This window comes from Girardinichthys multiradiatus, chromosome 17, assembly GCF_021462225.1.
Source record: "Girardinichthys multiradiatus isolate DD_20200921_A chromosome 17, DD_fGirMul_XY1, whole genome shotgun sequence".
NCBI classification, from domain to species: Eukaryota; Metazoa; Chordata; class Actinopteri; order Cyprinodontiformes; family Goodeidae; genus Girardinichthys; species Girardinichthys multiradiatus.
In genome coordinates, this window is record NC_061809.1 from 21,195,598 (window position 1) to 21,209,251 (window position 13,654).

A 13,654-nucleotide genomic window follows, 5' to 3' on the forward strand; every position below is an offset into this window, starting at 1 on the left:
CCCTATAGCTTTCACAATGACAGAGAAGGCCTCCAAGCCACAGGATTACAGCGTTTTTATGTGCACTGTCTTTACAAGAGATAATTTTTTGATCACTGAGTACTGTGGAGAAAATTCACACCAGTAATCAATGGTTAAATACAAAACACGTATGAGAGCGAAAACAGGAATTTTAATGGGTGGTGGAAAACAGAAAAAACTGCTAAAATAGTAGTTATTTTTTAAAATTCAGAGGACAAATCTATGACCTAGTGGCCTAATGATTTAAATGTTTTCAATTATGGTTAACTTAAAGTAATATAATGAGCAAGTATACAGCTGGAATCTGGAAAAAACATATATAATATATATAATTATAATACATAATATATTGTCTTTTGACACATGCTATTTACAAAAACTGTTTTGAGAACCAGGCTATCACACATCTCAATTCAATTCAATTCAGCTTATTTATATAGCGCCAATTCACAACACATGTTGTCTCAAGTCACTTCACAAAAGTCAGGTTCATACATTCCAATTAATCTTAACCATTGAACAGTGCAGTCAGAGTTAGTTATTTATTCAAATTGGATAAAAAGTTTTTCTATCTAAGGAAACCCAGCAGATTGCATCGAGTCAGAGACTTGTAGCATTCACTCCTCCTGGATGAGCATGTAGAGACAGTGGACAGTCACTGGCGTTGACTTTGCAGCAATCCCTCATACTGAGCATGCATGTAGCGACAGTGGAGAGAAAAACTCCCTTTTAATACATTTAAATGGACTAAAAACCTAATGCCTTACGCCAGTCAAGTTTCCTGGAATCTACTGCTTGTACCACCACAAACACATGGACCACCCTAAACGCTTTAAACCCCATTGGAACCCCGTTTGTAGAATGGTCAGTTTTTATTTCCATGACAAAACAAATCGACACCCTGAGCGGCCATACCTCTTGTCTATGGGTGAGGTAGTCTTTGTTTATCCTGCTACAACATGTAGGATAACTTGAAAAGGCATGAAATGCTAAATAATATACAGTGATTTGCAAAATTATTCTTTCCCCTGAAGACAGCATCTGAACTGAGAAGCATGGTGGTGGAAGCATCATGCTTTTTTTCAGCAGGGAGAGCTCTGTAGCACACAATTTACTCTGTAATTTTTTTAGCAAAAGATTAAAATACAACCAGAACCAAAGATTATCATGTAGGGGAGGACCAACCAGCAGCATCTGCTGCTTAGATGTGAGAATGTAATAATGACGCAGAGAGAGGCTGAAAATTAACTACAGGGCAGAAACCGTCTACTGTAAAATATAGATATATTTAACTCTGTTCCCTACATGGTTGCATAATTTATAAAAGTATGATGTTTTCACTTTCTGTAGGACATTCTGAGTGTGACCGTAGCACAAGAATAAAGCCACAACATTCCAGTTTTCTACCAAGTTAAGGTTAAAGTTGCTGTTCATTATTAAATACAAAATGTCTATGTCTATAAATTAAGTCATCAAACAAAACTGATTTGAATTGAAAAACTTTGCTTTTGTGCCAAATATTGCTATCTGATAACAATTATTCAAAATTAATTTCAAATCATCAATTTAATTTGAGATCTTTTTAATTTTTATATATATATTTTTTTTTTATTTTTTTTATTTTTTTAAATATATATATATATAAAAACACTCAACTGCTGCGCACCACACGGTGCTTGTTCAGAACCTTGTGGCTATTTGTGTCAGGGGTGCCTGGTAATGTGTCCAATGGTGTTAACTAAACCAGGTGTTACAAAGGATATAAGGCATACACCAAACTATGAGGCATAAATGGTAATATTAGGTAATAAATACTATACTTTTTACTATTTTGCAAAGTCAAAGTCAAATAAACTGTGCACTTTTGATTAAAATGATGAGGTTGGTCTTTCCCTTCCTGCATGTTACCAGTAACCAACAATTCTTGCATTAGTTTGGTGAAGAGAGCATCAGATAGACACCAAATCCATTAATTTTCTTCCATCGCACTTAGAAAGCAAACTGATCATCAGTGACTGAAGCAATCTTTCTCTGTCTGTACCCATAAATGACATCTGCACTGTGACATTTTGGACAAATGTAGATATATTGTTACACTACTAAAATTAATGTTTCATTCCACACAAAGGGCCTGATCTTCAAAAGATTTGCATGTACAAAACCGCATGCAAACCTGTTTGCGGCAGCAAAGTTGATCTACAAAGGAGGTGGTAATCTTTGAGTCCCTTGTTGCTGAAAAGTGCTATATAAATAAACTTGACTTAACTTAATCGGACTGCAAAGTTTTTAGCGTGTCTGCCTCCATGAATATGCTTCCAAATGACATATGATAATGACCCAAACGTGCAAATTCACGGGAGGAGGATATACAAATGTCATCCCTTACCACCCGCAATGCCATTTTCAAAGCCTGAAACGGTTTGCGGTCGCAATTTTTGCGTGTGGATTTAGCATGCTTTGTCACTTTGGCCAGAAGGAGGCATAGATAGAATGACAGACGACAGGGAGAGAGAATCTTCTGTACATGTGCCAACAGATTTGGGTTGTCAAACATAAAAATATTAGTGATCATCTGCTGAACACGCACAAACCTGATCATGGCAAAATGTGCACATAACCGATCAAGTGCGCACAGCCTGTAATTGCACATCACGCAAGAGACCCACTGTGCTTTGATGTTGATAATATAATTAATAGGAAAGAACTAAAGATATTAAAAGACAGATTAAATCCTTCATTTGCGAAGTGGATGCTAAAATCACTTCTTAGCAGGTGGAAAATCACCATTTTAACGCAGCATTGTTGCCAGTAACGTTATGTCCTTGCAGGGCAATCACAGCTGGATCAGTTTGATTACGTTGTTTAAATGTGAACATATGCCAGGGGAGGGTTTTATTTCTGTAGTGAAAAATTATTTTGTGTCACCAAAAAACTATTTAAACAATCAAACACATTGTATATTATTAAAATATTGGCAAAAAAAACCAAAACAAATTCAGTAAAATCATTTTGTGAGTAGCACAACAAAAGTTAACCAACTGTAACAGTTCAGAAAAGCAAGGGCTGAACGGAACAGAAGGAAAAAATAATTTCCTGCATATTTCTAGCAACACAGCAGAGGATCTGTTTGCTTTTCTTGTTCTGGCCAGTAGCACACGCAAATAGGGCGTGTGCTAAATAGGTCGGTTTGCACCTGTTTTGCACCGGTTATCCATTGCACGCATAATATGTGCAGATGCAATTTATTTGTAGTACACGCAAATTAGCACCCGCTATTTGGGATATTTGAAGATCAGGCCCAAGGTGTACATACAGCATTTCCACTAATGGATCCTACTAAATATTACTGTCCTGTCTGACTGGGACTTTCTTTAATTTACACATTCCAGAAACCCATTGATAGCATCTTAGTTATGTTACGGCATAGCCTGTGAGACAATTGAAGAGATGTGGAATGAATGCTATATTGTGGGGTTGTCAGAAGATCTTGCACTCTTTCCCAGAGGGAGGACAAACCTCCTCAACAAATGAGATTTCTCAGTTGGGCCACATCCACTTCCAAAGGTCACGATGTCATATTTGCCAATATGCTGCTCTGTAGCTCAATATGTCCACACCATTCAACAAATTCAATCTCAACTGTCACCTACAACCAATAAAAAACAAACAGCTGCCGCTGATCTCTAAGCACATACAAGTCACTGTGCAGTCAGGTGTGGAAGGGTTTCAGGGAAGGTGAAATATACACTTAAATCTGGAAATTATTCACTGTGCATATCTTTATTTTTTTGTGCAACAACCCTCATCCTCCCACAGGATATCTAAATTACAGATTGTTCCTCTTACCTTGAATAAGAGCAGTTATCTGTTGAGACTTAGGTGCTGGGTGGTCTCTGAGAATCTCCAGCGCTGTTCTCCCCTGACTGTCTCTCAAACTGGTGTCTATCCCTGAAATTCACATGTCAAAAATATTTTGATGCAGCAATACATTTACACTTGAGTAAAAATGACACTACTTGACACAACTTGTAACTAACATTACAAGTTATTCAAGATAAATCAAACTTAAAAATAAAATTATTTGAGGAACCTGTAGATTGAAGGTTTTTAAAGACTCAGATTTGCTGAAATTGTTCATTTTAAATTGCAGAAAAACTGTATTTTTAAGTACCTGATTACCACAGAAATGCAGAGTTTGGTAAGTCATAATTCTTGACATTTAAACATGAGAAATTGCAAATAATTTACAAAAATCAAAGAACCTTAACTCTGTTGAGAAAAATAACTTTATTTCATTTTACCATTTTATTGAATGAAATTACTTTCTTCCTAAAGGAGTGCAAATTTTATCTATTGACTGGTTACATCAATGTATGGAACGGAAATGATTAATAAAACTCAAAATGGCGGACTGGAACATAGTTTTCATGTTCTATTAATGTCTTACTTTTTGCCTTCTTTAGCTTTGTTTTAATAATTTTTTATTGGGGACTATGAGTAATTGTCCAACATTAAAAAAAAACTCTTTACTTTCTGTTTGCACATTTATTTATTTATTGCATTTACAGTTCCAAGTAGAAAGTCCAATAATTAATGACAGCACTACAATGATCTAGGATGTTGATATACTGTAACTGGCCAAAAAGAACATGCCACCCAGAGGAAGCCCTGCAGGAAACAGGAATGCTGCAGGAAAGTGGGTGGAAGATGGCAGCACGATCAAAGGATGACATTGTCCAGAAACGACTGCAGGTTTTAAGTTATTGATTCATTGTAATGTGGTTTTATTTGTTTTGTTTGGCATAAAACAATTATTTTCATACAACTTTGTGTTTTTTGTTCTTGGGTATCATATATCAACATTAGACGTGCTGACGTCTAATGCGTCACTTTGTGTTATTTACTAATCACATTGAAGCTCATCGAGTCAAACAGTGATGTCTTTACAAGATCACATCCTGCTGTTTTGACTGAGGAAGAAACAGGTAGGGAGCGATTATAAAAGCCAAAAATAAAATATTTCTAAATCACAGAGGAATGCAGTAAAAATTTACTCTAGCCTTTACATAAAAACTAAACAGTTTGAGCATCGGACTGCAGGTCAGAATAAAAAAACAAGGAGAATTCAGGCCCATAAAAAGCAAAGTACTTGTTTTATTACAGCATATTTATAGACCCACCTGAGTCAAGCAAAAGGCGAACTACATCCATCTTCCCAAAAAGAGCAGCTTCGTGAAGGGCACTCCCATTCTCCGTCTACAAGAAACGGGGAGAGCGCGTGTTAATATTCCAGATCTTTTACAACTGAAAATGGAGAAAGAAATAGACCTGAATAAAAGAGGTGCATCAACAGCACAATAGACATTGCAGAAGAGAGGCAACCATTAAAAAGGATCAAAATGATAATATTTTGATTTTATATAGATATTGATATTTCTCCCAGTCCAAAAGATTTAAAGAAGTCATGCATTGATTGCACACCATTACCCACTCACTGGAACCTTGTGTGAAAATGTCCCATTTTCACTCATTCTATAAGTATTTACCTTCAGCACTAATAATTTTACAGATATTATGCAACACAATGAAATCAGCATGGAGAGGCAGATGAAAGACAAAACAGTTCTCCCTTAGAAAAACGCCGTGGAGTTTTGCAGATTCCGGTGTTTGTGGTTGTGCTTAGAACAATAATTAATGCTTTTTATTTACCAGCACAGATTCAAATGTCTGAAGTCACAGATTAGCACCATATATTGAGGATTTTTTGGGCCAAACCAAGTTATAATATGCAATTCATTAAGTTGTTCATATTCGAACATAAAAAGCTATTCTGATAATTAAGATGATAAAAATATAGTCTACAAGCCCCACTGTGAGGAACCTTCTGGACACTTTTGACTAAAAGTCCCTTCACAAATTGATTCTTTTGTTCATAGTGTTACTTTATCATTGCGTGATACATTAGACAATGCAGCCCCCTTGAAAGAGAAGGTAATTATTCATAGGAGGCTGAGAGAATTTAAGTACACCCTTTCATCAAACTTTTTGACAGGTGGGCGGGACTTTCGGTGAGGGCGGGACTTCCGGTCGGCGCCATGTGGGCGCCATGTGGGTGCCATGTGGGCGGGAGGTCACGTGGTCAAGCAGGTGGTGTGTCCAAGAGGGGGTAACCGTGGATGCTGATTGGTTGTCGTCATTAGGGGCGATACCTTAAATGAGTCAATTAAAACACAGGGGTGTGTTTGAGGGTGTTACGGGGAGGGCCTTAAATGAGCCAATTAAAACACACAGGGGTGTGTTTAAGGGTGTTATTAATAATCTGTATGTTTTTCAGGCGTTAATACATCTAAAAACAAAAAAGACATGCATCCTTTTATATTTTAAAGGTATAATCAACTTAATGTTGACCTATCACATGAAATCCTAATAAATGAACTGTGTAACCTGACAGAATTGTAAGTTCATTTTGCTTTACAGCAGGACCTATTTGTTGAATATATGAGCCAGTCTAAATCAGTTCAAAATAGAAAAGACCTAAAAAGTAAATTAAAAGATTGTGCTTCACTACATCGATGGAACGAGAAAAACCTTCAGCTTCTGCGTCAACATACTGGAAAAGCAGCTGAAAGAGGTAAGACGAATATGAGATTAACAGAAAAAAAAAAAAGAACTTCAGTATACTGTTTCCAAGTTATAAATTGACTCTAGCAATGATGTGTTTGTTTTTGAATCATGAGAGACTCCATTTTAGGAAAAAGGAATGATAATTTTAGTTACCTGTAGCTTTTCATCTTAGAGTAAAAGGTTATTCAGGGAGTTACAGTTATTCTATATCCATCTGTTAGGGGCGATGTCAGGAAGGGCAGTTAGGTCTGTTCCTTAGATAACCATATCACCTTTGAACTCAAGAAGGGTTTTGGTCTTAAAACATAGTCTTTGCAGTTGAGATAACACTGTCATTTGGATTGCCTCTGAACCTCTGTGTTATTGGAGAAAGCTGCAAAAACCATTATCAGAAGTTTTGATGGTTAGGAAAATTCCACAGCAGATAACACTGTCATGTTATGGTATAAATACTGTGTGTAAAATGTTGTTCGGGGGCTCTGTTTCATTGGCTAACCTCAGTGTCAGGGTCTTCAAATGCTGAATGTCTTTGAAACACAACACTTGTTACATTGAAAAATACCAGTACTGACAAGAAAAAATGTCGGTAAATATTTCAGGAAACCTGGAAATTGTGGCATCTATTTCTGATAATTCACAAAAGTACAATGACATCTTTAAAAGTAAGTAAGTAAGTTAGTATTCATCGTTAAGAAATCATTAAATGCATGTGAATGTTCTCTAATTTTGTTTATATATATTGTTTATATATATATATATTTGTTTCTTTGTCATAGAATCCACCGCTGATGACCTTGATGATTTCATCTTGACACAATCAGATTATGGTAAGTAAATGTTAAATGCAATAAATATATATATATATATATATTATAGTTAACCCTTGACAATGTTTCAATTTATAGATTTGATGAGAGAGGTAAACCCGAATGATCAAGTTGGAGGATTCAGCGGCTGGAATCGACAGTCAAAATTGAGAAGGCGAATTATTTCCAAACAAGAAAAACCCCCAACAACATCTGAACTTTCTTCTAACACAGAAATTAAAACTGATTCTTTGAATACTCCTCCGCCAATTATCATAATTTCCCCTGAAGACACACCGGATAAGTTACCGGCACCTCCAGAAAGTAAGTCCTAAGAACTAACTATTTTTCTTTGAGAGTGAATGTATTTTAAACCTCAGATAAAACTGTTTACAGATTCGACTGAGAGCTCTGTGGAAGACACAGCTGTCGAGCAGCAAGGTAAGGAAAAAGAATTAAATAAAAACAATATATATGTATTTTAAGCATAGTTCAATAAAATGTCATATAAACCTGTTTACAGATACATCCAAAGATGCTACATTAAATCCGCCCACCAGAAGGTCGCTTTTCAAAGATCAAGACAGCTTTCAGCAGAGAGGCACCGTTTCAGTCCAACAAGAAGTGAAATCTGGAGGTTTTACCACAAAGAATCGGAGTAAGATTAAAAAAAAAACTTGTGTATTTTAAAAACTATTTTCGTTTTATTTATGAACGCTGTGCTGCGCAGCGTAAGATAACTTTTATTGTCTTCTGTTTTTACAGAATATTTAACCCCAGCCAAAAGACAGCGACTCTTTGCGCTACAAAGCAGAGCAACGCTAGTGAGTGGTTTAATGAACGGTACGTTTTAATTCATACATACATACTGAATTAATTTGAATTCCCCTTTTTTTTTTTTTTTTTTTTTCAGCTTTAATGTGATTATTTCATTATTACATATTTTTATTTATTTATTTTTTGTTCATTCTCCTTACAGAGTAACGTTGATGGTAGGACAGATTGGATACAGAAACGGACAACACAGGAAGACAGTCTCTACAGCCTCACGGGATCTTCGTAATAAGGCCTCATCGTTAACGCTTCTGGCAGCATGTCAGATTCTGTTAAAGAAGCATTTTGGTGACATCAAGGTGATTTTAAACTGAACTGATCACTGTGTTTTTTTTTTTTTTTGTTTGTTTTTTTCTGTAGGTTAGTTTTATTTTATTTATTTTTTCTTATGTTCATAGAAATGGATAACCGAATCAGACTTGCCCTGGATGAAATAAGAAATTTAGTTAATGAACTTAACGAAATTCCCGTTAATGCAGAAGTAGCAGATAACATCGTTTTAAATGCATCTCCTGCTAACAGTGAAAATGTAATAAATGAAGATCAGCACGGTGACGTTTTAAACGTAATCAATCAGGCTCTTGAAGATTTAAATAGAGCACCATCTCCACACAGCAGCATTGAGGAAAATGATTCACCTGACAGTCATCAGAATCCTTCTACGTCACCTGCCGCAGATCAGCACGGGGGTCATTTCAATACGGACGTAGCAGTTAGTTCTGATCAAATAGGACGAAACCCTCCAGCCGTGGTTGAACGTGAACATTTTAATAACCATGAAATAAGGAGACCTTTTACCATACCGCCGCCCTGTCCAAGTAACGTTCCAGATTTAGCAGCATTCTATACAGACATCATGCGTATTATCATTGAATTAGCCGACGCTGCGAGATTGTTAACCAGACGTAACGACGTTGTGCAGCTGGAATTAGTGGGTGAAAATCTCAATTGTCACATCACATTTACTGTTACAGATGATGGAAATATGATCCTGCCTGCTTTCGAAAACTTCCTCGACGATTTAGTACAATCGAATGCAAATATACCTGTAGATAATAACATGGAATTTGTTCTTCAGGTTGTTAATGACCCAGCAGGAGGTTCTAAGCGTAAAGCTGCAGGAACGTTAGACTGTGAACTGTTTAATAAGAAAATGCGTCATTTGTATATTATAAACAATACCGGTAATCAGTTATGTTTTGCAATCAGCCTCGCACACGTCTCTGATCCTGAGCTCACGGATCACCGTGCTGTAGAACTGGGGAGGAGATGGCAGCATCAGGCAGACCTCGACGAGCAAACAGCAGTTACTTTTAGTGATATTGGTAAATTTGAAACCATTCTGAAGAGAAAAATTGTAGTGTTTCACAGAACCACGGGCTCTACTGCTCTGTGTAAATTTGAGACCAGTTTCCCTGATCGTTCAAACCCTCTGTTTTTGCTGTTATTTCAAGGTCATTACTATGGGATAAAAAATCTCAAAGGTTTTATGGGGTTCAGATATATTTGTAATTACTGTTACGCCAGCTATCAGAATGCCAATACACACCATTGTGAAGGTTATTGTCCAGTGTGTCGAACATATACATGTATGCAAGAGATTAGCAATCCTGTAAGCTGTGCAGGCTGTCAAAGAATCTGTCGTAATTCTTCATGTTTCAGCAGACACAGGGAACCGCGCATCAGACATAGTGCTGAAAGGCCTATGAGTGACTGTGAGTTGGTAAAACTGTGTAAAGTATGCAAACGGATATACGTTATTCCAATCAGTAAACCGAATAAACCACACGTGTGTAATGTAAAATGCAGTATTTGTGGTGAAAATGTACCCCCCAGCCTAGTCAAAACGTTTGATGAAAGGGTGTACTTAAATTCTCTCAGCCTCCTATGAATAATTACCTTCTTTTTCAAGGGGGCTGCATTGTCTAATGCATCACGCAATGATAAAGTAACACTATGAACAAAAGAATCAATTTGTGAAGGGACTTTTAGTCAAAAGTGTCCAGAAGGTTCCTCACAGTGAGACTTAAATTCTCTAGGCTGGCTCCATAATTTAATTCAGAACTGCGTACTTTAGAGCACAATATTAGAAAATTGGAGAGAAAATGGTGCTCTACACACCTAGAGTATTCCTACTTAATCTGGAAAAATAGCCAACTGTTGTATAAAAAGACACTTCACCAAGCTAGAACAGCTTATTTCTCATCATTAATAGAAGAGAACAAGAATAATTCTTGTTTTCTCTTTAGTACAGTTGCTAAACTTACACAGAGTCATAGCTCTGTTGAGCCATCCATTCCCTTAGGAGTCATGACTTTATGGGATTCTTCTTAAATAAAATTGATTCTATTAAAAAGAAAATCTTTGACATACTCCCGAAGATGATCACTTCATCCTCAGCAAGTGAGACAACATTGGAAGTAACTGCAGAACCTGATTTGTGTTTGGACTGTTTTGATCCTGTGGAGCTTCCTGAGTTATCAGAAATATTAGCTTCATCTAAACCTTCAACTTGTATGTTAGACCCAATCCCAACCGAATTATTTAAGGAAGTGTTCCCTCTGATTACCAGCCCCATTTTAGATATGATTAATCTATCTTTAGTAAATGGATATGTACCACAGGCTTTTAAGGTAGCTGTAATTAAACCTTTACTCAAGAAACCTTCGCTTGATCGAGATGACTTGAATAATTACAGACCTATATCCAATCTTCCATTCTTATCTAAAATTCTTGAGAAAATAGTTGCTAATCAAATGTGTGAGCATTTATACAGCAATGACCTGTTTGAAGAGTTTCAGTCTGGCTTCAGAGCTCATCCTAGCACTGAAACAGTTCTGCTGAAAGTCACTAATGATATTCTTATGGCCTCAGATAATGGACTTGTGTCTGTTCTGGTTCTGTTAGATCTCAGTGCTGCATTTGATACAGTCGACCATAATATTCTCTTAGAAAGGCTGGAATATGCTGTAGGGATCAGGGGAACAGCGCTAGGCTGGTTTAAATCTTATCTGTCTGACAGATTTTGTTCATGTAAATGATAAATCATCTTTAAACTCCAGGGTTAATTGTGGAGTACCACAGGGTTCAGTACTTGGGCCAATTTTCTTTACTATATACATACTTCCAATAGGTCAAATTATCGGGCAGCATAGAATAAATTTTCACTGTTACGCTGATGACACTCAGCTTTACTTATCTATGAATCCTGATGAGCCCAACCAGTTAGATAGACTACAAGCATGTCTTGAAGACATAAAAACGTGGATGACTTTAAATTTTCTGCTTCTAAATTCAGACAAGACAGAAGTTGTCGTCTTTGGACCAGAGTCTTTAAAAAAGAAACCGCTAAGTCAATCACTTAACCTGGATGGCATTAAATTGACCTCCGGTAATAAAGTATAAAACCTTGGTGTTACTTTTGACCAGGACATGTCACTTAAATCCCATATTAAACAGGTTTCTAGGATTTCCTTCTTTCACCTCCGGAACATTGCCAAAATTAGAAATATCCTGTCCAGGAGTGACGCTGAAAAACGAGTCCATGCATTTGTTACTTCAAGGCTGGACTATTGTAATTCGTTACTATCAGGATGTCCACAAAATGCAGTTAAAAGCCTTCAGCTGATTCAAAATGCTGCAGCAAGAGTTCTGATGAAAATTAGAAAGAGAGATCATATTTCTCCTACTTTAGCTTCCCTTCATTGGCTCCCTGTTAAATCCAGAATAGAATTTAAAATTCTCCTCCTCACATATAAAGCCCTTAATTATCTAGCTCCATCATACATCAGAGATCTGATTGTTCCATATGTTCCTAACAGAGCACTTCGTTCACAGACTGCAGGTTTACTGGTGGTTCCTAGAGTCTCTAGAAGTAGAATGGGAGGCAGATCCTTTAGTTATCAGGCTCTTCTCCTGTGGAACCAGCTCCCAGTTTTAGTCCGTGAGGCAGACACCCTGTCTACTTTTAAGGCTAGGCTTAAAACTTTCCTTTTTGATAAAGCTTATAGTTAAAGTGGCTTAGGTTATCAGGGAGGGAGCCTTCCTCCCTCCCTGTTGGTTGGAGTAAGGGGGAGTCAGGTTTAGCCTAAACCGGCTCAGTTTTGGTTGAGGTGCAAAAACACCCTCCATTTCTGCTACCTGTATGACCCCTTCTCTTTTCCAATGATTATAATCAGTCTGACAGAGGGATGTATCCCAATCCTTGTGGTTTTTAGTATAACAATGACCATCAGTGGGACCCTTTGTTGGGGTTCCTTGAGACGACATTGTTGAAAATAAGCGCCGTTTAACTAAATAATCTGAACTGTGTAGTTATGCTGCTATAGGCTTAGGCTGCTACAACATAATGACCACTTTCACCCTCTTCGCTACATTCTCACACTACTCTCCAATTTTGCATTATTTGCTGTTATTTCAGCTTTTAACCTTGTTCTCTCTTTTCTCTTCCTAAAAGCTACACCTGGCCTGGCTCTGTGTCTACCTGTGACACCTTTCTGGAGAGGGGATCGTCCGAGCTCTGCTGGCAACAACTTAATGCTCACCCTCTACTGATGATCCACATAGCCCTGTCTTTCAGTGTTAACCCTTTCTCTCTCCTAGACATGGCGATTGACGGAGCTTCTACTGTGACTAACTCTATGTGCTCTCTTTCAGACTCTAACCTTGAAATCTGGCTCAGAGTTTATCTGTTCTTTCTTTCTAGGTGAAATGACCTAAGGAGTTACATCCATTAACATTTACTTTTCCTTCCCATAGAACGTACTCCTGGATCAGTGCTTCTTTGTTCTCTTTGTGTCTCTGCTCTGTTCTCTAAAACCCCCAGTCGGTCATGGCAGATGGCTGCTCACACTGAGCCTGGTTCTGCTGGAGGTTTCTTCCTGTTAAAAGGGAGTTTTTCCTCTCCGCTATCCCTACATGCATGCTCAGTATGAGAGATTAATGCAAAGTCAACGTCAGTGACTGTCCACTGTCTCTACATGCTCATCCGGGAGGAGGGAATGCTGCAAGTCACTGACTGGATGCAATCTGCTGGGTTTCCTTAGATAGAAAAACTTTTTATCCAATTTGAATAAATAACTAACTCTGAGCACTGTTCAATGGTTAGGATTAATTGGAATGTATGAACCTGACTGTTGTGAAGTGCCTTGAGACATGTGTTGTGAATTGGCGCTATATAAATAAAACTGAATTGAACTGAATTGAATTAAAACCTTTTCAGTACATATATTCTCTAAAACTACCTTCTCCCCCTTGAGCAATATCTCAAAAATCAAGTGCACCTCAACCCAAATTGATGGAGAAAAACAAATACATGTGTTTGTGATTTGTAGACTTGATAGTTCCAATGCAGTCTTCACTGGGTACAA

At 37.3% G+C, this 13,654-nt stretch overlaps 1 protein-coding gene across 10 annotated transcripts in view; it reads right to left on the reverse strand.

Annotated features, from left to right (window-relative positions):
• Nucleotides 1-13,654, reverse strand: part of anks1b (ankyrin repeat and sterile alpha motif domain containing 1B) — a 304,218-nt gene that overhangs the window by 182,341 nt on the left and 108,223 nt on the right. For all 10 annotated transcript variants that reach the window (XM_047389441.1, XM_047389442.1, XM_047389440.1 and 7 more), the window contains 2 exons: nucleotides 5,202-5,277; nucleotides 3,868-3,969 (listed from right to left, as the gene is read on the reverse strand). In XM_047389441.1, the coding sequence (XP_047245397.1) occupies nucleotides 3,868-3,969; nucleotides 5,202-5,277 (178 nt within the window). The remainder of the gene's footprint in view (nucleotides 1-3,867; nucleotides 3,970-5,201; nucleotides 5,278-13,654) is intronic.